The sequence below is a fragment of the Corvus moneduloides genome, chromosome 6 (assembly GCF_009650955.1).
Source record: "Corvus moneduloides isolate bCorMon1 chromosome 6, bCorMon1.pri, whole genome shotgun sequence".
Taxonomy (NCBI): domain Eukaryota; kingdom Metazoa; phylum Chordata; class Aves; order Passeriformes; family Corvidae; genus Corvus; species Corvus moneduloides.
The window spans coordinates 27,538,732-27,562,573 of record NC_045481.1 but is presented as its reverse complement, the minus strand read 5'-3'; the positions used below and the strand labels follow the sequence as shown (position 1 = coordinate 27,562,573).

Sequence of the window (23,842 nt, the reverse complement as noted above, 5' to 3'; positions counted from 1 at the left end):
ATGACAGCCCCCTGCCAACTTTTCAGATCTAAAAATATATTTTTACAAAGTTATCTCACAGGCAAGAAATTTAGTTTCCCAAATATGATGTACTTAGAAAACCAGACTGGAGGCTGGATGCGTGCATGTAGAGAAAGGAATGAGGACAGAGGTGGGAGTGAAATGGAGACTCAGTTCTGGGTATGGACAAGAAGCCTGGCCAGGCTACAGTAAGAATTTGGCTAAATGGCTATTCCAAAACATTTGTATGACATACACAAAAGTATTCTAATAGTAGAAAGATAATTCCTCTGGGATTAATTTTCTAGATTTTACAAGGACTACTCAAGTTAGTAAAACTTCAATAAAGAAATGGAGCAGCATCTCTACTAGTACCATTTAAGCTGGCTTTCAGTGTAATACTTCAGCATTGACTACGGATGTTTTTATTGACTCTCTTAGTTTGGCAAAAGAAATACAAACCACATTCATTTTTGTCTCTTACCTATGCTCAATTTTACAGTGATTGAGGTACAGTCATAGAACAATAACTACTTCAGAAAGTGTCTCAAAATGCACCGGAAAAAGTTACAGGATATTTTTCAGTACAGTTTTCAGAGGTTAAATAAGACTATATTCAAACACCGGCACTCAGAGTCAAACACTAAGCAGTGTTTTTATTCTCTTATCATTACAACTATAAAGGAAACTATATTAATACCCAAATATAACACCTTCTATGTAAACACACAGTGAGGGAGGTTATATAAAGTTACCTAGTAATTTCTTTATTAAACTTAACAAAAGTTAAATTCACAGCACATTGAGCCAACTATTACATTACCTGATGGTCTTCATGTTTTAATAAACTAGACAGTGATTCCACACAGATCTCTAATGAAGAATCCTGAGGCTCCATTTTGCCACAGAGTCTGGATACTACAGCCATAGCTGAATGCAAAGTATCTTTATGAACAAGGTGTCCACTGTCACGAATGAATGTCAGAACACAATTCAACCCTCCAGCTTCAAACACAGCTCCTGACTCACGGGTACAGATTAATTCTAACACCTGTGACAAAACAAAATTTAACTTGAATGAACACACAAAAATCAGTTATTTATATCCACAGTCAAATATTTATATCCATCTACAGAACTGGTTAAGAAATGAAACAACAGGAAAAAAGAAAAATCTCTCTCTTCCTCAACACCCAGAAGAGGCCAAAGCCTCCAGTACTCTGGTAGTTAGTAGTTACAGCTTTCTTCAAAAACATGGAACATCTCCCAAAGGGATGGTCGTAACAGGTGTTCATAAGACGGGTAATAATCTCTCATCCTGGGAGAAACACACAACCAAGAGTTTTGAAACTTGTAAGAGCACCATTACCCTAGTGATGCACTTCTGAGTAGACCGGAACTAGTAAATAGGAAATGCATAAATTCTGATGTCACTGTAAGCAAGAACTCCAGCTATATGCTACCACATGGCCATGAGTTATGCTTTAAATAAGAGATTGTAAGGGTCTTCTAAATTTCTCTAAAAACTTCACAAGGGTGCAGGGGAGCTGTATCTATGCTATTGAAGAGACAGCAGACAATTTTTTTATACCAGGTAATTTATCTGCATCTGGAGCAATTCTTCATTTCTTTTGTAGCATAAAAATAGTCTTTGGCATTCTATTAGCATTCTAGTCATACAAGATAAACAAGAAATTTATTCTAATTTTTTTTGTTTCCTTTTCTAGATTTTCTTTTTTAAAGAAAGTTAAGCTGTGAAGAGCACCAGACAGAGTAAGGATAAAGCAGCATTGTCAGCATGTACACTTCTGTCACAGTCCATGTTTCTGCATCACATTTTAATAAAATTAATAGGATTGGAACATGAGCAAGCTCTTTGGAAACAGCAAATTATCCAATTCCTTCTTAAAAACAAGAGGTTCTTAAGTATACTTACCTTCACACATTGCTCAGCCAAATCTCTGCTCGTTCTGTTGTTAAGTTCAACAACTACTAAACGATTACAAAGTGCCTTGATAGCTCCATCCACTCCCACAATCCTACGGGTGCATTCAGCTGATACATCCAGGTAATACGTTATGGCACGAGCTGTTACTTCCAGTACATTGTCTGGAGCACTTTCATCAAGAAAAATTTTGCACAGTGCTGGCAAAAAGGTTCGAGGAGGACATCTGCAGGAAAAACACAACACATTACTATGTTGTGCAAACTTCTCTACACGGAGCAATTTCATACACTTCCACATTTACACATTAGTGCTTTCCATGCACGCATCATTTGCTCAACTAATTTATAGTTGGTTCAGAACATTCATTTAGAACCCTTCATCTCATACACACATGAAAATTCAAATAGGTAATCTGCAAAGACGCTGCATTAAGAAGCCAGCAGAAAAAGATACTCTTGAAATTTTACAGTCATACAGGGGAAAAATTTATCTTGTTGGGATTTTTTTCTAGGAATTAACCTCACATCACCAAACAGAATGCATGTTTTCTTAACAGTGCTTCAAGGTTCATGATGATTAATAGCTACTTAATCATGAAATTTTATATACAAAGACTGAAGATTTTGGGTTTAATACAATTTGATTTTGAGTGGTCCTTCTTCCCTACATTATTTCCCTTGTCTTTTTATCCTATTTCAGTCTCCTCTCCTACCTCCTGCCTCATTTTTTTTCCCTTTATCACACTGAGAACATATTTAATTAACATAGCTTGTGTTCATTGCATTTTCTCTCCATATCCATGTCTCGTTAGCCTTTGGCTCTCCTTTTTATTGTTAGCCTCATTTCCATATGCAAGGATGGTGAAGAACATCCTCAAAACTCCAAAACAAAAAAAGCAAGCTGCAATGGTCCTCCTTCTATTCCTCTGACATTACAGAATATAAACTGAAATAATACTTTTCGTTATTAGGACAGCTGTGAATAAGACCGATTTGGATCAAAAGTTCTAACACATGGAGCTATATTTTAAGTCAATTTATCTTCCAGTAGCATATTTACTTAGCTATAAATAACTTAGCATTATGATGGCTCACCACAGTGGTAAAAGACTACCAAGGTGATGGTGGGGTATGAAGTGAAGGGGATATATGCTGTGACAGTAGTCAAAATAGCGGGACACCTCAACCCTAGATGTAGGAGACCAGACTAAATCTACAGGAAGCAAATATTGCAACTTCTCCTTCAAGGATGGTTTTGGTTTTCAAAAGATGGCCTAAAACTTTTCTAAACCCAAAAAAGAAAGAATAACAATGTGTTTTTTTAATCCGGAAGACAGGTGAAGTAGTTGTTGATGAATCATTCTGAAGACTCAGAGGTCATTCAGTATGCCATCTAGTATGCAATGGCTCATACAAAGGCACCAAATCCTGGGACAGCAAAATGCCAAGTTTCCTTCAAGATCTTACCATGCCTTATGAAGAAATTAAAAATGCTGCCTGACAAATAAATACATTGCCCAACCATCCTTAATGACAAATTAGTAAGTGAAGCTTCAATAAACCCCAATCACATATGTAAAACTTTTACTGGCCTATCCAGCCTATTACTGTCTGTTGCTTTTAAGAAGAGTTTCTACAGTAACTTTGCATTTTAGACATCCACTGGTGGGAAAAAAAGTCTGAAATTTGTACTCATTATTAGATGACTACCATATGCTAACACAAGAAGCATTTCAGTACATGAAATTTAAAGTGGACAATGTATTCAATGGTTTTGGTGTAGGATCTTTTATACTGAATTTTATGCAACACCAGGCAGATCACTAAAACACTGCTATGAACAATGTTCTTCAAACTATATTGAGCGAAAAAAAATCCAATAAACACAAATCTTAAAAGTCCCAAACAAACCAAACCCACACTTGTATTACCAAGTGGAGTTCCACTGTCTATTTTAGTATCAGCAAGAGTAGTAAACCATTTTTCTTAGATGGCCACACAGACACAGAAAGTTGAAAGCCATACTTAGCAAATCTAAAACTTACATTTTTTCTATCATTTAACAGCTTATAAAGAGACAACACAAAAGGAACTTGGCTGTATTTTTTTAAAAAAGGAGATTAAAAAAGGACACAAAAAAAATTAGAATTCCTGTCCTTAAAACACCTATCCACCAGAGCCAATTACCCAACAGACACAGTAAAAATACTAAGTTACTAAGAGCATATAATTTGTGTTGACTTCTTTGTCAGCACACAAATGCCAGTGCACTGTATCAGCAATGCTGCCCTTATAAAAAAAACAGCTCTCTAGCACAAACTTAAGGGTTGAGGGTTTTTTAAAATTACCTTTCTGCCAGAACCTTTACCTACATTAATCAGAGACCACACTTTTTCAATCAGCAGGTAGAGAACAATCTCCACTTGTCAGTACATTTGTTTTCTGACTTAGAGGAATGATTTCCAGTCTTCCCATAAGAAAACCAGGCTTTATCATAGGGTTTCAGGCAAAAACTCCAGTTAGCTACACAGGAACTCTTCGGAGATGCATACAAAATCATAGAATGGCCTGGGGTGAAAGGGTCCTTAAAGATCATCCAGTTCCAAGCTTCCTGCCATGGGCGGGGACACCTTCCACTAGACCAGGCTGCTCAGAGCCCCACCCAGCCTTGCATTGAACACTTCCAAGGATGGGACATCCCCAGCTTCTCTGGGCAACTATATTGGGTTTGTGTGGCCAGGCTTTGGTAGCAGAGGGAGCTACAAGGGTGGCTTCTGTAAGAAGCAGCCAGAAGCTTCCCTCATGTCCTGCAGAGCCAATGCCAGGTGGCTCCAGGATGGACCTGATGCTCACCAAGGCTGAGTCAATCAGGAATGGTGGTAACACCTCTGTGATAAAACATTTAAGAAAAAGAAAAGTTATTGTGCAGATGTAATTGTGGCCAGAGAAGAGCAGGGTGAGAATACGTGTGAAGAACAGCTCTGGAGACACCACGGTCAGTGGAGGAGGGGCTGGAGCTGAGATTCCCCCACAGCCCATGGAGGTCCATGGGAACGCAGAGATCCACCTGCAGCCCATGGAAGAGACCCACATTGGAGCACATGGATGCCCAAGAGAAGGTTGCAAACCAAGGGGAAACCCATGCTGGAGCAGGATGTGCCTGAAGGACTGCACCCCATGGAAGAGTGACCCACACTGCAGCAGTGTGTGGAGAACTGGTGCCCATGGGATGGACTCATGTTGAAGAAGTTCCCGGAGGACTGTCACCTGTGAGAGGAACCCCACACTGGAGCAGGGGAAGGGCTCCTCTTCCTGAGCAGAAGCAGGAACAATGAGTGATGAACTGACCCCATCTCCCTGCACTGCTGGTGGGGGAGAAAGTAGAGACTAGGAAGGAAGAAAGAGTAGGGGAGAAGGTGTTTTTAAGATTTATTTTACTTTGCATTATTTTGCTTTGATTTTGTTAGTAATAAATTCAGTTAATATCCCCAATTCAACTCTGGTTTGCCTATGACAGTATTTGGTGAGTGATCTCTCTCCCAGACCTAACCTCAACCATGAACCTTTCATTATATTCTCTCCTGTCCAGTTGTGGAGGGGAACAACAGAGTGGCTTTGGTGGGTGCGCAGGGTTAACCCACTACAGTAACCTTGTCCTGTCACCACATGCTCTTGTAAAAAAGTCCCTCTCCTGCTTTCTTGTAAGCTCCCTTCAGCTACTGGAAGGCCATAATTAGGTCAGCCCAAAGCCTTCTCTTCTCCAGGCTGAACAATTCCAATTTTCTCAGTCTTTCCTCATAGGAGAGGTGCTCCATCCCTCTAATCTTCATGGTCATTCTCTGGACTCACTGCAGCAGGTCCATGTCCTTCCTGTGCTGAGACCTCAGAGCTGGATGCAGCAATGCAGGTGGGGTCTCACCTGAGCAGAGCAGAGGGGCAGAATCCCCTCCCTCTCCCTGCTGCCCACGCTGCTCTGGATGCAGCCCAGGACACACTTGGCTCTCTGGGCTGCCAGTGCTCATGGCTGGGTCATGTCCAGCCTCTCACCCAGCAGCACCCCCAAGTCCTTCTGGGCAGGGCTGGTCTCCATCTGTTCATCCCCAGCCTGGGTTGATACCTGGGGTTGTCCTGACCCAGGCGCAGCACCAGCACTCAGTCTTGTTAAAACTCATGAGAATCCCATGTGCCCACTTCTCATGCTTGCTTGTTCATCCCCCTGGAGGGCATCCCATCCTTCAGTTGTGGCAACCACACCACTCAGATTGGTGTCATCTGCAAACGTGCTGAGGGTGCACTCAATCCCTCTGTGTCATTGATGAAGATATTAAATAACACTTGTCCCAAAACAGATCCCTGAGGGACACCACTTGTCACTGATGTCCATCAGGACTCTGAGCCATTGAGCACTACCCTCCGGATGTGACCATTCAACCAATTTCTAATCCATCTAACAGTCCACTCATCAAATCCATCTCTCTCCAGCTTACAGAGAATGATGTTAGGAGGGAGCCTGTCAAAGGCTTTACAGAAGTGCAGATAAATGACATCTGTAGCCCTTCCCCTGCCCACTGACAGAGTCATTCCATCACACAGAAGGTCACAGGGTTGGTCAGGCAGGACTTGCCCTGAGTGAAGCTGTCCTGGCTGTCTAGAACCACCTCCCTGCCCTCCGTGTGCCTTAGCACAGCTTCTGGAGGATCTGTTCCATGACCTTCCCAGGCACAGAGGTGAGGCTGACAGGGTGGTAGTTTCCATGGTCCTCCTTTCTACCCTTTATAGATGGGTTCAATATTTCCTTTTCCAGTAACTTGGGACTGCAATGACTTTTCATGGAGTCATAGAGAGTGACTTGGCAATTAAAAACAGAAAGGCAGTGGAGTGTCCTCTGGAGATAGACAGATTACACTCATAAGCACACACAGACCATACAGATAAATTCAGATTCTTTTGGCTTGCTGAAGTCCCCTCAGGCCTCAGCAGAGCATAAAGTTCCTGAAAAAAAGAGACCAGAAAGTACCAGTTCTGTCATTCACACAGTCTAGATGAACGGTTCAGCCTGCAATAGCAGGCAAGTAGGGTATATGAACACATCCCTGGTGCTCCAGCCATGATCTTCTCAAACAGGTGGCTAAACAATTACAGCATAAAATTGCCTAGCTGTCATTTTGAAGGACTTCAGTCTTTATGCTGTAGCTAACTTTTCTATCAATAACTGCATACAAACCAAAGGACACAGGTCAGCTTTATAGCGATCACCCTTTAATCCCCAAATCTGCACTAAGCGATGACATGGGGCTCCTGTGGTTGAAACTAGAAGCATCAGCTCTACCTTGTCTCAGGGACAAGAACATGCCTGTGTGAGTAGTGCCAGAGAGAGAACTAGCAGGGGTAGCTGGGAACACCAGCCCCACAATGAGCGATCAGAGCCATATAGCAAATGCCCAAAGTACACCGCTCCCTTCTTTTCAGGCAGCTCCACTGGGGATTTCTCTGTGCTGGCATTTGATCAACAAAAAGAGAGGGAAAGTGTTGCCTTCATTCAGTGGATTGTCTTTATGCCTCAAAATTGTGAAAATGGGTTTTCAGAGTAGCCCTTGAGCCTTCACACAATCCAATCCCAAGTAAAGGCACTAAAGCATAAGCAAGGGGGAAGTACAAGTAAGCCTAAGTAGAGGGAAGAGAAATCCACTGCTTACCTAGAAGCAATTCTAGCAAACAGAGCAAGCACAGCACCTTTTCAGGACCAGCCCCTCTTTTTAATGAAGCATTAACTAAGCAAATACAGTCAACACCAGCAGGAACCAAAGAGTGAGTCAGACAAATCATGTTAAGTATGCACCACTATTACACCGTAATTCCAAGGTAAATCCTTACTGGTTTTGCAGGCCAAAATGGATCAAAATGACCTAAAACTGCTTCAAATATTTGCTGTGGAAAATCAGGGCCCTTTATAATATAGACCTTATTGCTGTTCCAACTAAGACTATGCTCAGAACTAAAATGTATTTCGACAGATAGTAAAACAAAGGATTCCAGGAGCATCTATAACACAGACAAAGGCTGAACATTGGACTCAACTTTAGAAAACAAGTCTACATGGGAAAAACAAGGCTGTCAAAACTTCCTGGGACAGAAGGGAGGCTGAGGTCAGAGCTACAGCACTGAATGAACTGATGTGACAGGATAGCAACAAATGGTCAGCTTAAGTACACTTCCATCTACTGACAGATGATGCTTTTGATTTCCAAGAGAAAAATATACAAATAAACCTTCCATTACTACAAGCATCAACACCTACCAAGGAGAAAAAAAGGTAAGGGCATAATTTCTAACTCATCCCAGTATCAAAATCCCATTCACATGTCTCTTTCATCCAGACCATATATTAACTAAAAGTAATGTATCTCAAAAAAAAAAAAGAAACTATGACAGAAAAATTCTTAAAGTTGTAGGCGAGGAATCACTGTTCACAATGACCTATTTGCAGTGGAACAAGCACAAAGATAACAGTGAGTTTTTAATACAGAAAATACTGTTCTTTAATAGTTTTTATTCCTTCAAATCAGAAAATAACTGCAAATCTCCGAAGTTCAGGTTTCTATTTAGGCCCTTCTTCTAATAAACACGAAAGTGAAATAAAAATCTTTTTAGATTTTCATTTCTAGGGAGCTGTATTAACATCACACTGGGCACTTCCTAAAGTACTTCAAATGCGTACTTTAGAAGAGTGATTAGGGACTACTTAGTGAATTAATAAGGTCATTCTGTGTTACTCCTTAGTGAAAGACGACTTCAAGTTAATGAGGTTACTCTACAACCCACACTACCACTCTTGCTAATTACTTTAAGTCTTGCAGCTCTCAGTATCCACCCAACTTCATTCCTGTACTCCCAGGAGAAGAGCTGCTGTTACTTACTATCTTCCAAGTTTTCCACCCACCATGTTTCAAAGATCTTGCTGAAAGACAGGTTTGTCCAAAATAGGTAATATTCCATATCAATATTTCCCATTTATATTCTGATCTATTAAGATTAGGGCACTAGAGCATTCTCTGTTCCCTGCACTGACATTAGGAAGTTAACCACATTTAAAAGTGCTGATTCTGTATAATTTATATTTAAATAAATACATTTATACTTTCAGTGTTAAAAGGAGTTATTAGGTTGTAAACAGCATAATACATAAATTCTTTAATATGTGTTCTTTCTCTGCAAAAAATTTACCTAATCTAAAAACTTTTTCTAAATATCATAATCATCTTGATGTCAAGAAAGTCTAAGAAAATTTGTCAGTATAATTATATTACTACAGCATTTACAGCACTATAATCAGCATAACTCCATATGCTGACATACTTCTGAACCTTTACACATACACCCACCTCTTTAGGAACAGAAATATCCATACGGATACAAAATTCTTAAATAGCTACAGCAGTAAGCTCCTGCCAGTACTAATCCCTAAACTCTAATGAAGTGACTCAGCTGATTTTACAGCTTGCCAATGTAAAAAGATACCAAGGAAGTAAAAATAGGCACTGTAAACTCAATTTTGTAACTACATTTCATATTTTAATGCACTTAAAATCTTTAGCTAAAACAAACAATAATGGTGAAGACTACACTACTGCTGTGCTTAAAAAAACCCGAAAGAAGGAAAAAAGACCAGTTCAGTTAATCCCCCAAACAGTTAACAACTACTGCTAGCATGAGGGTGTGTTACTCAATTCCAAAGTAACCGCTGGATTCAGCTGGATTCAGTTGATGGGGAGCCCCTGGCATGTGACAAAGCCTTCAGCGAAGCCGCCCTGTCCAAGACATGTGACTTGTGGCAGAAAACCAAGCTCAGCTGCCTGCTAGCAATAGCTGCATCTTTAACGCATTCCATCTGCTGAGACCAGTTAAAAGTGGGAAATAAGGAATTGTATGTGTCTACACTCCTTAATATATAATAATTTTAAATATAAACTAAAGTACTGAAGTTAAATCTCATTAGTAACAGTTTTTGAGGGAAAATACACCAGATAAACATTTACAACAACGTCACACAACTCAAACTTTTAAGAACATCCTGCACAACAGATTTTTCTTAAAGCAAAAGTAGTTTCAACTCATTTTTGATTAATGATTGTTTTTCCTTTCTGTAGTTCTTTCTACAGGAAGAGATCTCAGACTTTCCCTCATTGTTTCTTTCGCCAAAAGGCTGGTTTTTTTCCAGATATGAACCAAAACCAACACAGAGTAATCAAGACCATCCACAAAAGAACCCACACACCTGCACTGCCTGTATGTATTCTTCTGCATTCATTACCAGAACATATTTTGCACTGCTTTCATATAATACTGTTATAATACAAATAAAATCCAGAAAACATCTACTCATGTATAAAACTTTAGACATACCATACTATATTTTAAAGGTACAAAGAAAAAGCAACTAAAAATAAACTGGCAATTTAGGAACTTTTACCAGAATTACAAAACATTAAAACTTGCACAATTCTGAATCTCTACTTCTGATTGCAATCAGAGCTCAGGCCAATAAAATTAAGCTGGAGAATTAACAATTCCATCCTGTCTCCATTCCAGGAGAAATTCCACTTTATTAGAAATTAAAAGAAATTAATTTAGAATTCGAATCTGACATTTAAAAACACTTTCAAACTTTCTTTTAGCTAAATAAATGACAGAGCTGAACCCTCTTCCGAGAGTTCATTATTAGGCAGGAAGACAATTAGTATTAGACATTTAGTATTCAACTACACATTTAATAAATATCAGTTGTGTAAAAAGAAAAATAAGAAAAATCCATATGAGGAAACAGTTTCCACAGGATAGGTATTTCTGTATTTCTAAATAAATTGTCATTTCGTTTATTCCTGAATTTATAAAGGATGTGCTAGGCTGCCTTTTGCATTTTTCAGCATCTTATAAAAGCTGTGCCATACCTCAGGGTAGTGATTCCACATGTTTGTTCTCCAGTCTCCACCATTTTGTAAATATTTTACAGAAACTTAGTCCACAATAGCTGAATAAATTAAAGAATGTGAAACTGCAGGTCATCCTGCCTATGATTTCCACTAGTAGTAACCTCAATTGGGCAAAAAAGGTAATGCTTTGAGTATGCATTACATCTGTCAACATTTCAAAAGGAAATTAACAATTAAAACAAAAAGTGTGCTTTTGTATGTGTGCCTAAACATGCACATCTCCTCACTAGCTTCTACTGGATTCCCAGGTGCCCAAAAAAAGAACTGACTTGCACAAGAAAACTTCCACTTCCCTATTAGCAATCTACTTAACATCTGTGCTATCTATACCTCTTCTTAAGAGGCCAGTATTAAAATCACTTGACCAGTAGTCATGCAAGAAAGGAAGCCTGTGATTTGAAATTCCTGTAACATCTCTTTTATTGATCTCATCCAATCTATTAGGAGCTGACACTTTCAAAAGGTAATTAGCCTGCTGCCTTAACATTCTACACCCAACTTTTGCATAGTATTTGCAAGAATCACTTCAGTTTTATCTCACACACAAAATTCTGAACAAAACAAAGGATACTACTAGAAAAAATTTTTTTAAATGCCACACTAGTAAATAGTGACAATGTGATGAGCTGTCTGGACTACCCAGAGGCACGGGCTCATTTAAACAAAATGTGCTTTAACACACACAGATGTCAAGTTACGGATCTTAGTCTAGGTAATACATTGAGCCATACCTAAGCAGCAAGCATTCACATCCTTGAAAGCAACTCTGAAGACAGATAACTAAAGCCACACTTACTGTACAAAGTTTTGGAAACATCTGACTACACTTGGCATGTTTAACTGTTAACAGTAAGTTAAAGGCACTAGTATAAACAGCATGGATGAAGGCAACACTGGAAAGTATTTCTGAAGAACTTGTAACCTGAAGAACTAGAGAAGGGGAGGAAGATCAAGAGCTGATGAAATCTTTTGTGTGCAGGTACATTCACAGTAAGAACACTGCTGGCTTTTAATCTAAATAGGAAAAGGCAAACTGACTTCTGTCTCCAGAATGCGTAAGTCTGGCCAATTCATATGGAAAAGAGCAAGCAAATTTCAACAACAAAGACAGCTTAGGCAGCAGACTTAATAGCAAAAGAGAGGGTAAATCTTCGGTAGGATGCCCTCTCAGAAGCATTAGCTACACATTATGCTTGTATCAAACAAGATGCTCAATCCAGTAATAACCACAAGGACCAGGACAGAAGAGAGGACATCAATTCAGACTTAATCTTCCCTTCTGGCCTTTGCAACCATTAAGATTCTCAAAATAACTAGACAAGGTTAATTAATCTCCACAATACCAGTGATAGTGAGGCCATTAATTCCCATTTTACAAAGAGCAACCAGAAAGACATTAGTATTATAAAATTCTTATAACTGAAAAAGAGAAAAAACCAAAAACAACAACAACAAAACAGCCTTAAAAATCAGGAATAATTCTAAATATTACGTTGTAACAAGACTGCTCCCTGAAAAATACAGAGCACACCCCTACTTCCATCTCAGAAAACCACACTAAAGGATGCTGAAGATCCCGCTATATTGGAGGCCACAGAGTAATTTACTCCAGTGCTGGTATTTCACTGGTGCCATACCCCTCTGCCTTCATTAAAGGAAAAAAAGCTTGGTAGGAATCACATGAGACTTGCCATTATAAAGGTTACAAAATTTCATTTGAGAGAGATGTCTGCATTAGTCCAAACACTAAGAACATATACTCTGCATGGTTTAAAATAATGAAAGCCTATTGCTGACATCAATACTTATTCTGATTTACTCATTGCTGCACTCCAGCACAAAAGCATAACAATGGTCTGGCTTTATTTATTCCTTAAAATAACAAAATGAGCAAATCTGTAGGACATAAAATGTGAAAACACCTTGGTACCAACAGAGCTGCTCTCTCAGCCTGTTAGTTCTTCCACAGTTGTCAGACCTGTTAAAGGGCACTTTACTGTCTGAATTACAAAGATGTTTTTACAGGCAGCCCAGATTGCAAGTATATTCCTGAAAACCAGCAGTTTGGATTCCTATACCTATCTCTAAAAGAAGTATTGTTTTTCTCTATATATCTAACTTTGATTTTCTGGAGTTTTACAACCCTGATAAAGACAGGAGAACGTAGTTTTAAGCAATCAGGTGGAGGTAAAGCTAAACTGTTTCACATTAACAGTCTCACATCAACAGTCTTCGTTCACTAGGATTTCCTCTTCTTAGCGGATACAAGGTACGTTTTCCCTAGTGAATAGATACTTTGGAAAGAACAAGGTTTAGTGTGAATTAAAGTAAACATATTTGATTTAAAAAATAAACTGAAAGTATTTTTATTTTACACATTAGAACCCTAAAATATGATCCTTTGTATAATTTGCTTTTATTTGTCAAATGAGCTGGTAACTCCCGGTAATTTTTTGCTTACCAAATCTGCTCATGCTAAATATACAGAGGTGACTTACAGAGCAGCCAAAGAGGAAGATATGTTTTCTCTTTCTGAGTATTAATAAGGCCTATTTCATCTGCTGTGTAAAAAATATTTTAAGCAGGTCTTACTTTGTTATACTAGTGCCTTTTTCTACAACTTCTCATTGTAATTAATTGCTAAGTACTTTTACACTGACAGACAGCAACAGAAAGCCCAACCAGAAGAGTTCTAATTTTATTTCACCAAAAAAAGTGAGGTGAGAAAGTAATAAATCGAAACACCTATGTAGAAAAGGGTTACATTAATAATGTGAGATTGTAACTAAGAGCCTCTACATACATTTAAACCATTACAGGTAATTTAAAAGACCAAAAAAAAGTCCATCATTTCAATTCAGTTTATATTAAATGCATTCTTTAAACTTCTGTTCAAGTGGATTTAATACCACACAGTTTAACGACAATTTGGGATTAACACTTATAATCACAACGGTTTTGCTGCTTTACTCCATCTCAACTACTTAACAGAAGCTACTGGCTTTTGCTGGTGGTAAAATGTTAGCCATTCTTCATGCAAAGTGACTAGCAGTGTCTGTGACTCATTATCACCAGAAGATGAATATGCCACTGATTTTTGTAATGTTAACATATGAGTAACTTCCAAAAGAATTTAATTGGATGTAATACGTAAATCTGGGAAAACATAAAGAAACATCAATTATTTGGCAGCACTACCTGTTAATCAGCTGCATACCCCAAAATCTGCTGTGATGCTGCCAGAACTCCACAAGAATATGAAGTACACCACCCTGCACATGTGCCTGCTTCCAGTTTTGAGCTGTCTGAAACACAAGTTTCAATATCCATTACTCTTGTACAAAGGTAAATTATTAGCTTTATCACCAGCTATATCATTTCCTTCAGAGCACGTTTGCGAAGTAACCCTGTTTCTCTACTGAAAAAATGAAGTACAAGATTCTGAATCCAACATTTCAATACTTTTTTTTCCCTCCAACTTTGTGCTTTCTTTGCTAAGTAAGATTGTATATTCCCCTTAACTCCTTAAGAAAGCAGTATGGAAACTGTGTTGTGGTTTTAGAGATGGTGCACAGCGCTCATGTCAATATTTTTAATGTGGTCTTGTTTCACAGCTTTGCCAGTTCTCACCATACGCAGCTTTTAATCACCAGACGTACTTCACTAAAATGATGAGCTTTTTCTTAGCTTACATCACAAAAGCAAATAATTTCTTATGTAAAAGTGGACTAATACTTAATATTTAAAGTCACTCTAACTACGCTCTGAAAAACACCCCATTTAATTCTCCAAGAAACTGTTTTAAAAGTCCATGTCACAGTTGTTGAGTTTCATAAATGAAAAATTTTCTTTAAAGCTTTGTCAACATATAACGAATAGCAATAAACAATTACAAGACCTTCAAATAACATGCGCACAGCATCCAAAAACTTGGAAATGCTTTCTTAGTAGACCAAAAAAAAAAATTTGTGAAGTCTAGAGGCTGGTTTTCTTACCAACAGAAAAATACATCTATGTTCTAGATCAGGCATGCACTGAAAATAGTTCCTGTAAAGTGGGGGTTTAGCAGCCCTTCTGTCACACAGTAGATCTCCTATTTCAGCAAACAATAATTCCATTAAAAAACAAGCTGAAAAGGAACTGTAAAATATTACCCACAATTACTTTAGTTACCCTCTCAGCACATGACCATTTTGACTATTTGAACTGCCACTTGCAAAGATTTTAAAAATACTTTTCAAGATATCATCTATTTCTTACAGAGTTCCAAAATAAATGAAGTCACCTTGAAATGCAGGCACCCATAAGCACCCAAGACAATCATTGAGAATTTCTCCACTGAAGACTGTATACCTTTCTCTGTTTCTCCCACACTTCCAGTTATGCAGTTCCACCTCCAGTGCTCATCAGAGACCTCTCTACATGCTGTAACTCACTGTAACAGCAGAAAACTAACAAACTTCTTCAGCAGGTTTAAAGAGCAGCTTGCACTTCCAGGGAATTAGAGGAGTCCAGTAAGCCCTGACAGTGGCAGGAACACGAGTACGGTTGGGAGGAGTAAAAACGGTGGGTGATAAATGGGAAGAAGGTAACGAGCTACCATGTCAGCTCACCAAATACCATGGTACCAGATCATACACTTCAGTATATTCGCAGAGCCAATAAAAAGTAGCGGTTTTAACATTATTGCAAAATCACTTCAACAGGCAGAGAACTTTGGTAACTTCTTCACCTATTTACACTTCATTCTCTTCTATTTGAGGAAAACTTACAAGAGGAAAAGAAATAGAGAACTTAGACCAGTAAAATTAAACTATACCAAGATTCAAGAAAAATTAAAAGGCCAAATGGCATTTTAAATATTTTTTCTTTCAGACAAATAATTTTAAAACCCCAACAGTGCAGTAACAGAGCATTCACTATGTACACTTTAAGGAAAAAAAAAGGCACTTGGACTATTTAATTAATTTATATTGAAATAAAAGTCTGTTCTAAATAAGATGCCTAAAACCCACACCTGGTTTATATTTTTAAAAGTTGACATTTCATTTCTGACTCTCAAATACCCAGAAGATAGCAGAATATCCTGAAGCAGGGAGTTCGCCCAGATTCATCAGAAAAATTCATTCTTAACTACCAGGTTTTTTTTCTACAATGGTGAATTCTGAGGCTCGCTCCACCAGTATCAGCAGCATGAGGACAGACAGGGAAGTCGGATGGATCTCCCTACAGTAAGGCTCTTCAAGTCAAAATTTTACCTGTAAGCTCACCAAGGCAAAGAACAGGCAACTTCGAATTCTAAAGCACTGTACAAAATTGTGCTCAATGCTCTGCAACTACTACAAATCCAAATTTTAGAGATGTATTAATTTTACTTTTCCTGCAATAAATGCAGTCATGGGAACCGCTTCTAAGAGCTAAGTCTGAAAACTGTTTCCTTCAGAGCTACAAAACTAAAGTGTAACAGACCTCTACCTTCTCAAGTGCTTCCAAATCCACACTCCTAAAAAGCAGGATGTATCTGAAACACACTAGCCATATTTTATCATGAAAAGTGACAGCAATGAAAAAAAACACGGAAAGGAAGAGAGGCAAGAGCATGAAAATCAGAAGTGAAGAAACCAACGAAAAAAGTAAAAGTTGTGATTGTTTACACTTTTGCTACCTCTTCCAGACTAGTGGTGGGCTCTCACAGAAAGTAGTGTAACAGAAGCAACACTCAAGTAACAGAAGTGATTACATCAGCATTTCGTGCAGTGAAAAATATGAAAAGGATTGAGTGCAGGAACTGTGCTATACGATGTGTACAAATGCAGTTGAGAAGGAGGGTGGCATGAACAGCAACATGCTCCAAAGAAGGGGCAAAATATTTGTGTGAACAGTTTTTGTTTGTGATTTTTGCTTGGATTTACAGAACTCAAAACAAGCTACTATATCCCTTGATAAAAGTATTGTGAGAGTATGGATACTTAAATATATCTAGGTGGTCATTATAATCCTAGCACAAAAAAAGTTTTTCTCTACCACAAAAAGCCAAACCAAAACCAAACCACACACACAAAACCTAACAAAACCAAAACAGACAAAACAGCCCCCAACAACAAAAGCCCCCTCCCCCAGATCCACACCATTTAATTTAAAGAAATGTATTAAGAGTTGCAATCAGCTCCTCTGTCAGAACAGGCACTGTGTATCACCCAAACACCACCACACTTTTAATCAGACAAGGGTACTTCACGTGACATTAACAGAAACACTTGATTTCAGTGATCTAAACAGAAGTTCTGTTTGTAAAATGTTTTTGAGGCTGAAAGTTGCTAGGAATGTTAAATATTATAGTCAGCGACAGAAAGGGGAAAATAACATTCCATAAATGAAAGCCAAAACTACTTACGTTTCAAAACAGCGATCCACATTGTCTGACATCAGAAGTAGCATGCAGAGCTGTTCCAGTGCTATTAGCTGCATATCCCTTTCATCCCCCTGCCCCATCTGCAGCCATTCCAGCAACGTGTCTGGATCCACATCTGCCATGGTTTTTTATAAAAAAAAAGCCGCCTCCACTTCAATTAAAAAGTACCAAAAATATCCTTTAATTGTTGAAGCCAGACTAACTTCAGCACAATTAATTTCTCTCTTCAGTCAGCCTCACACTTCTACAGTTTTCACCTGGCAAGAAAAAGTAAAAAAAGTAATCATCATCACAGTCTTGTCATTAAACTTTCCGTATTTGCTCCTCTCTAAAAAGTATAGCATATGTTTGGGCTGAAATTAGGGAAACTTTCACATATTTTATCAGCAAAGGGGTTTTTTTTCAAGCTTTATAAGCTAATGAGTTTGTTCTGTTTTGAGGATAACTCAAAATTAAAGCTAGAAAAATTGTGCTTAACCTTTTTGTGTATTCTTCAAGCTAGGAGAAAGAAAGTGATATCTTACCCATCCCCCTCCTTTAATATCACTTTATTATAAAGTGTTCAGCTTTATGAGAGATGGATTAACTCCTCATGAAAATATGCAAATACAGAAAGATAGTGAATTTCACATTTTAAATAGAAATCCTTAAAACAAAAAACTGAGATGTACAATTACAGACTTGCAGAATTTATGGAAACCTTTTATGAATCCTTCATCTTTTAAAACAGCATTCAAACATAAGGAAAATAGTTTTTTTATGTCAAAGGATAAAAAAGAGAACCTAAGATTCACTTCCATTTTCAAGCGTTAGGGGCTTGTTGCATTATTTGGGGATTTTTTGGAAAAAAAACCATTTAATTCAAGGCTTTCCAAAAAATCTGGTGAATAATTCAAATAATTCACGTACATATAAGGAAAACAACATTATTTGCTGGCCCAATGCCATAGTTGGGCATGCTGACGACCAAAAAAGTCCCTTTAAAATGTTAAGATATTTTTGACATATGTGCTTTCTTTTTGCTTTGCCTTTAACAAACAGTCAAATTCACCTCCCTTGCCCAAGAACACAGCAAACATGACTATTTTTGTATAAAAAGTAATGGGTTATAAACCAATCCCTCTAAATTAGACACACAAGAAAAAAACCACTCTTTTAAAATACAGTTTATGGGAGAAGAATTAGTTTACGAAACTCATAGGTAAATATGAAATACTGGACAGTGTCCCCACAAACTGGGGGGAGGTGATGTGGGAGGGAGAAGCTTGATCTGGACAAAGTCTGCCTACTTGTTTACTTGCTGCTAATGAGTTAATAGTTAAAAAATAACTCCATCAAGGGCATGTCTACGAAAGAGAATCAGAAATTAGTATCATATGAAGGAACATACACCGAATCAGCAATGCTCTTTCAGAATAGCTTCGAATTCAAAGATGTGACAGAAGAATAACAGAGAGGATTTTTACATAATTTAGGGTCATAATATTACAGATCACTGAACTACTGCTTGCCAGTTATATATTTGATATTATCTTACTCTAAAAAGTAATTTAATATTAGTAAATTTATTTTCTGTATTTTAAACAATGCCTATGATTCTCCAAACTGTTTACAGACTACATTTCCTGCTCTGATCCTAAATAAAAATACTTTAAGCCAGTAAAAGTGGGATCGTATTGTAAGTATTCTACCTCTCCTTAACACGACTAAATCGTTATTTCCGGGAGCGGGGAAACGGGTGATAGCGAGAGAAACAAGAAAATTAAGAGACAGTGAAAGTAGGGTAAGTTCGACGCAGGCACCTGCTGCTCTCACATCCCAGACGGGCTGTACAGGAACCACCGCGCAGAACACGGAGCGTGGCGAGGGGCCGGAACTCCCGGGAGAGCCGCACCAGAGCAGGGGCCAGGCCGCAGCCCAACTCATCCCGGGCCTGCTCGCACACACCAGGCGGGCCGCGGGCCCGCGCGGCGCTTTGGGCCCCTTCCCCACACGGCGCCGCCCGGGGCACGGGAGGCACCGCCTCCCCCTCCTCGCCGCCCCCGCACGGGGCACCCGGTGGCGTGAGGGGCTCCCCGGCAGCGCCGCCCCTCTCTGCCCCCGGCCCCTCGTACAGACTTTCCGGCCCCCGCCGCCTCCCCCCCGCCCACAGCTCCGGCCCGCTCCCTCCCGGCCCGACAGGCCCGGGCAGCGACGCTCGAGTTCCCGGCGAGCCGCAGGCCGCGCAGGGTGACCCGGCCTGGCTGCTCGGGAAAGGCGCCGTTTCCCAGCGCCGGCCGGAGAGGCCCCAGGCCACCCCCGCCACTCACCTCAGCCTCCCGCAGCCTCCTCGCCGGAGCCGAGCCCTACTCAGCGCCGCGCCGACACCGGGACAGCGGCGCGGCGGCGGCAACCCAAGCCCCGCGGCAGGCGGCGGCCAGCGGCATCCATGGCGCTCCGCCCGGTGCGGGGTGGGCGGGCGGGGCAGGAGACGCGCTCGGGGCGGAGCTGAGGCGGCCGAGCGGCCGCTGGGGGCGCTGCGGGAGCCTCCGCGGAGAAGGTGCCGCTCCCGCGGGCCCGCTCCGCCCCGCGCCGCCGCTGCGGAACTGGGAGAGAGGTCCCGGGGAGTCCCGGTCGCGGCCTGCCCGGCGAAGGGCCCTCGTCGGCTCGGATGGCCTTTCCCTGGATGCGTGGGGATTTTTTTTTTTTTTATGGTTTACAGGTCATTTTATTTCTTGCCGTATTCTGATTATTTACTTCAATATAATGTTCTTTACATTTACAGTGGGGCTTATACTTTTCAGGGACCACTCTTGAAAACACTTTGATCCCTCTCCAGCACCTCCATTAAGGGGGATCTGGTGAGCAGATTTAAATGTCGCAGTACTGGGAGGAGGTTTTAGGTTGCTCTTACCGAGTAGTGAGTTTGAAGTGCTGCAACTACGCTGTGTAGCTTGAGACACCTTTTGCAGTAGAGTAGTCCGCTGCCATACGCGCTGCAAAATGCTGTGCAATTACCTTGCAAATGAGCAAAAGATGAAGCAAATTGCTAGAAATTTTAAATGAAGGATCTTCAAAATAATTTCCTTGTCTGTAGGATGACATGTTTTGCAAAGGAATTTAAGCCTATTAATATAAGTACAGTAAATAAGATTATTGTACATTTGAATGTCACTCCTACCTACATCATAGACATTTCCTGTAATTAGGAGGCTAAAACTACACACTGAACCAAAAGGCAATTGCAGTCATGCTTGGTTAAAATTTGCCAAATGCCAACATTTTTATTGTTCAATATTATAATAACACCTCTAGAAAGTGTTGTCTTTCTTGGTGCAGGTTTTACTCAGAACACAAGAACAGTAGTTCTTTTGTCTCTGTGTCTGATTTCTAAGGCAGCTTAGCCTTCCTGTCTTACCGTATTACATCTCTGTTAACTGCAACTTGCTCCAACCCAGCCGAGATTTACATGTCCTTTGCCTGTGCTTGTCCTTCAGAGGTCAGGAAGACTTCTGATATGCATAAAGTTAAGGACACAAGGCAGTAGGAGGACTGAGTCTACAGTCTTTTCATTTAGAAACTTGGTCTTCTTTAACTTTTCACCAGTGCAGAAGCAGCAGAATTAGGCCAAACTTAGGACACCTGCATTTGCTAAGTGACCTCACTCTTGTTGCATGATGCTAGAACAGTTGCCTTTGCTTTTTTTGTGAAGAAAATAACGCTTGAGTGTGACTGACAATGCCTTTGGAAATTAGGCCACATAGGGTCAACCTAGATTGATCTTTGTCGAGTGTTATATTGAGCAATGACCACCATTTTTGCTGAGTATTTGCCTGAAAATTAAAAATTGGCTTTAAAAGAGAAAATGTCAACACAATTCAGTTAAAGCAATATTATTAGTTTCTTCTGAAGACCAAAAATAAGCCCCAATTTTTGATTGTAAAGAGCAAAAACTTTGAAATCAAACAAGCTTTTCACTCTTTTCACATAGAATGATGTTTCTGGTTCACGTGTCTGGAAAGATACATGGTTATTTGTGGACAATATGAGGATATAAAATACAGATCAATTTAGGAACAAAATCAACACTTTAAATATTGTACTTGAAAAGAATATGAATCATGGATTTAAAGTACTATTAAGCAGGAATACAAAACTTAAAATACTGGAAATAGCTTTCAGTGCTGTACATAGTTATTTCAAAATGGAGAAACATAAATACTTCTATGTCCTGTTGCTTTTATTGCCTGATTTCATATATCCAATTTTTTTTTACTCAAAGAAGTATACTGGAATCAGGATCTTTTTTTCATTGTGATACATTTGCAATGTTTAAGGGTTTGCTAGTGATTTTTGTTCCTTGTTATGCGAGTTCTTCTCACCAGAACAAATCTGAAAAATAATGCTGACTAGATAATTTCTGCTTTATTGATTATATACTTCTTACAATATATATATGTTCATTAACTGATTAATACTTTTTTTCACTTCCTGTGCTGATGGGCATTCAAATTATTTTCAACACTCTCTTTTGTCAGAGTACTCCATTGAAGTACAACACAGCAAGTGATACCCCTGAAGTTACTGTTTCAGACTCCCTCTGTGTGCAGCACTGATACAGACTAGAACTGCCTCTTCAAAAGCGACTGCTCTTTAATGCTTACTAAGAAGGAAATCACTAGCAAGTAAGAGTGCACTTAGCAGATAAGAAAGACATCAGAATCACATTCATACAGAATTACTCAAATTCATTTGAATTTTCACACGAGTCAAGGTTTGTTCAGACCCCCAAATTTCCGGCCCATGTCTATCATTCTGTTAGTGCTGGGCCTAAGTCTTCTGAGGAAGAAGAGCTTTTATGTGGGTTAGTGCAGCCAGACGGGGAAGGCAAGTGATGGCATAGACTGAAGTGACAAGAAAGGGAGCTTGGCTGTTGTAGTTGCTTTGAAGAAAACCACACTGACCATTGTGTGGAACTTGAAAAATAACTCCAGTTCCCCATATTCGTGCAAGGTATGTATTTTTCATTCAGTTAGAAAATTGCCTAAATGCTAACACTAGCTGGCACGCACTTCATGTATGACCTTGGCCTAATCCCTTAATCACTGCATGTCTCTGTTTCCTCCTTTACAAAATAAGGAGATAGTAATGCTGGAGTCAGAAATGTCTTAGCACTTATGGAACTGTGAGTTGCTGAGACATGTTACTATATTAAGTCTTAAATAATGCTATAAAACAGAATTCCTCTTTATGACTGCGCTTGAGCAGACCACATGTGTAAGTGACTGACAATGCCTTTGGAAATTAGGCCACATAGGGTCAACCTAGATTGATCTTTGTCGAGTGTTATATTGAGCAATGACCACCATTTTTGCTGAGTATTTGCCTGAAAATTAAAAATTGGCTTTAAAAGAGAAAATGTCAGCACAATTACTAGAATAATGTCAGGGACACATGAACAACAGTGAAATATGCTACAAGGGTAGCAAGGATCAGGGATTGGGTTGCAGACACAGAGATATTCTGAGACATATTGTAAAGGACACCCCACTTGAGACAGTTTCTCAACAAGAAGACATTTCAGGTGTTCTCAAAAGGATTTAATTCTCTTTGAAAAGAAGTCACTTTTGGCTAGGATTCCACAAAATCTTCTCATGATGGGGAAAAACCCCAAGTGTTTTTTCACTTATAGCTCAAAGAAGGATAATATTTAGTACTTCTTTTATATTATATTCATGTTGGTGTTTTCTATATGGTTTTAGCTGATAGCAGAAGGAATGTCACGGGCATTCTTAAAGTCACAAGTGTGATAGTAAGGATTGCAAGCTTCAGACTGAAATGATTGGGTTTTGTTACAGAAAACACAAAACTGACCAATAATCAAACTGAAATACACTTACAATTCAAACAAAACCAGAGGACTCAGGTTCCTTCATATTTTTTTAATTGATACAGCAAGTAGAACCCAGGATAACTGGTGTTTTTGTTAACTAACTGTCTACTTCTGTATACATGCCAAGTCGATGTTTCGAAAAGTATCTGTGTACACCCTCTATAGTAAATAGATCAGAGGGTGATATAAGCAGAACCTGAACACCTCCATAAATTTAAGTGAGTAGTTTATGCTGAAGACCAGGGCTGTGCCCAGTCAAATAAAACTGTTAGGCTATTTATGGATTATTTATTCTTTGCTTTAACACTTTTTTTCTCTGCCACCCACACAATAATGTAGTTGAAAACACTGAAAGTACCTACTCCTCCAAATCCAAAAGATTACTAACTCCATGCATTTCATTTTTTGGATTAATATTATACTTCTAAAGAAAAAGTTACTAAATGTTTACGACACATTTCAAAGCAATGAGGTCATTTATTACAGAAGCTTTCTTGCTGTATCAGGTAAGATTTAGTTTTATAGAATTTGGCTATTTAAGTATGTTAAGATTTTCTTATGGAAAACTTTTATTTTTCATAAATAAAATGCAGTTGCGAAAAGTTTTTTTATTTAAATCCT

General features: G+C 39.2%; 1 protein-coding gene across 11 annotated transcripts in view; it reads right to left on the bottom strand.

The window, feature by feature from the left end:
• HECTD1 (HECT domain E3 ubiquitin protein ligase 1) overlaps positions 1–19,792 on the bottom strand; it is a 63,251-nt gene extending 43,459 nt beyond the window's left edge. For 7 of the 11 annotated variants that reach the window (XM_032111379.1, XM_032111387.1, XM_032111388.1 and 4 more), the window contains exons 1-3: positions 17,332–17,471; positions 1,937–2,171; positions 824–1,051 (exon numbers count right to left, since the gene is read on the bottom strand). In XM_032111379.1, coding sequence (XP_031967270.1) covers positions 824–1,051; positions 1,937–2,171; positions 17,332–17,471 — 603 coding nt within the window. Of the gene's footprint in view, positions 1–823; positions 1,052–1,936; positions 2,172–17,331; positions 17,607–19,151; positions 19,175–19,658 lie in introns of those variants that run through there. The other 4 variants (XM_032111383.1, XM_032111389.1, XM_032111380.1 and 1 more) reach the window with 2 other exon arrangements.
• Between the last annotated feature and the right edge of the window lie 4,050 nt (positions 19,793–23,842).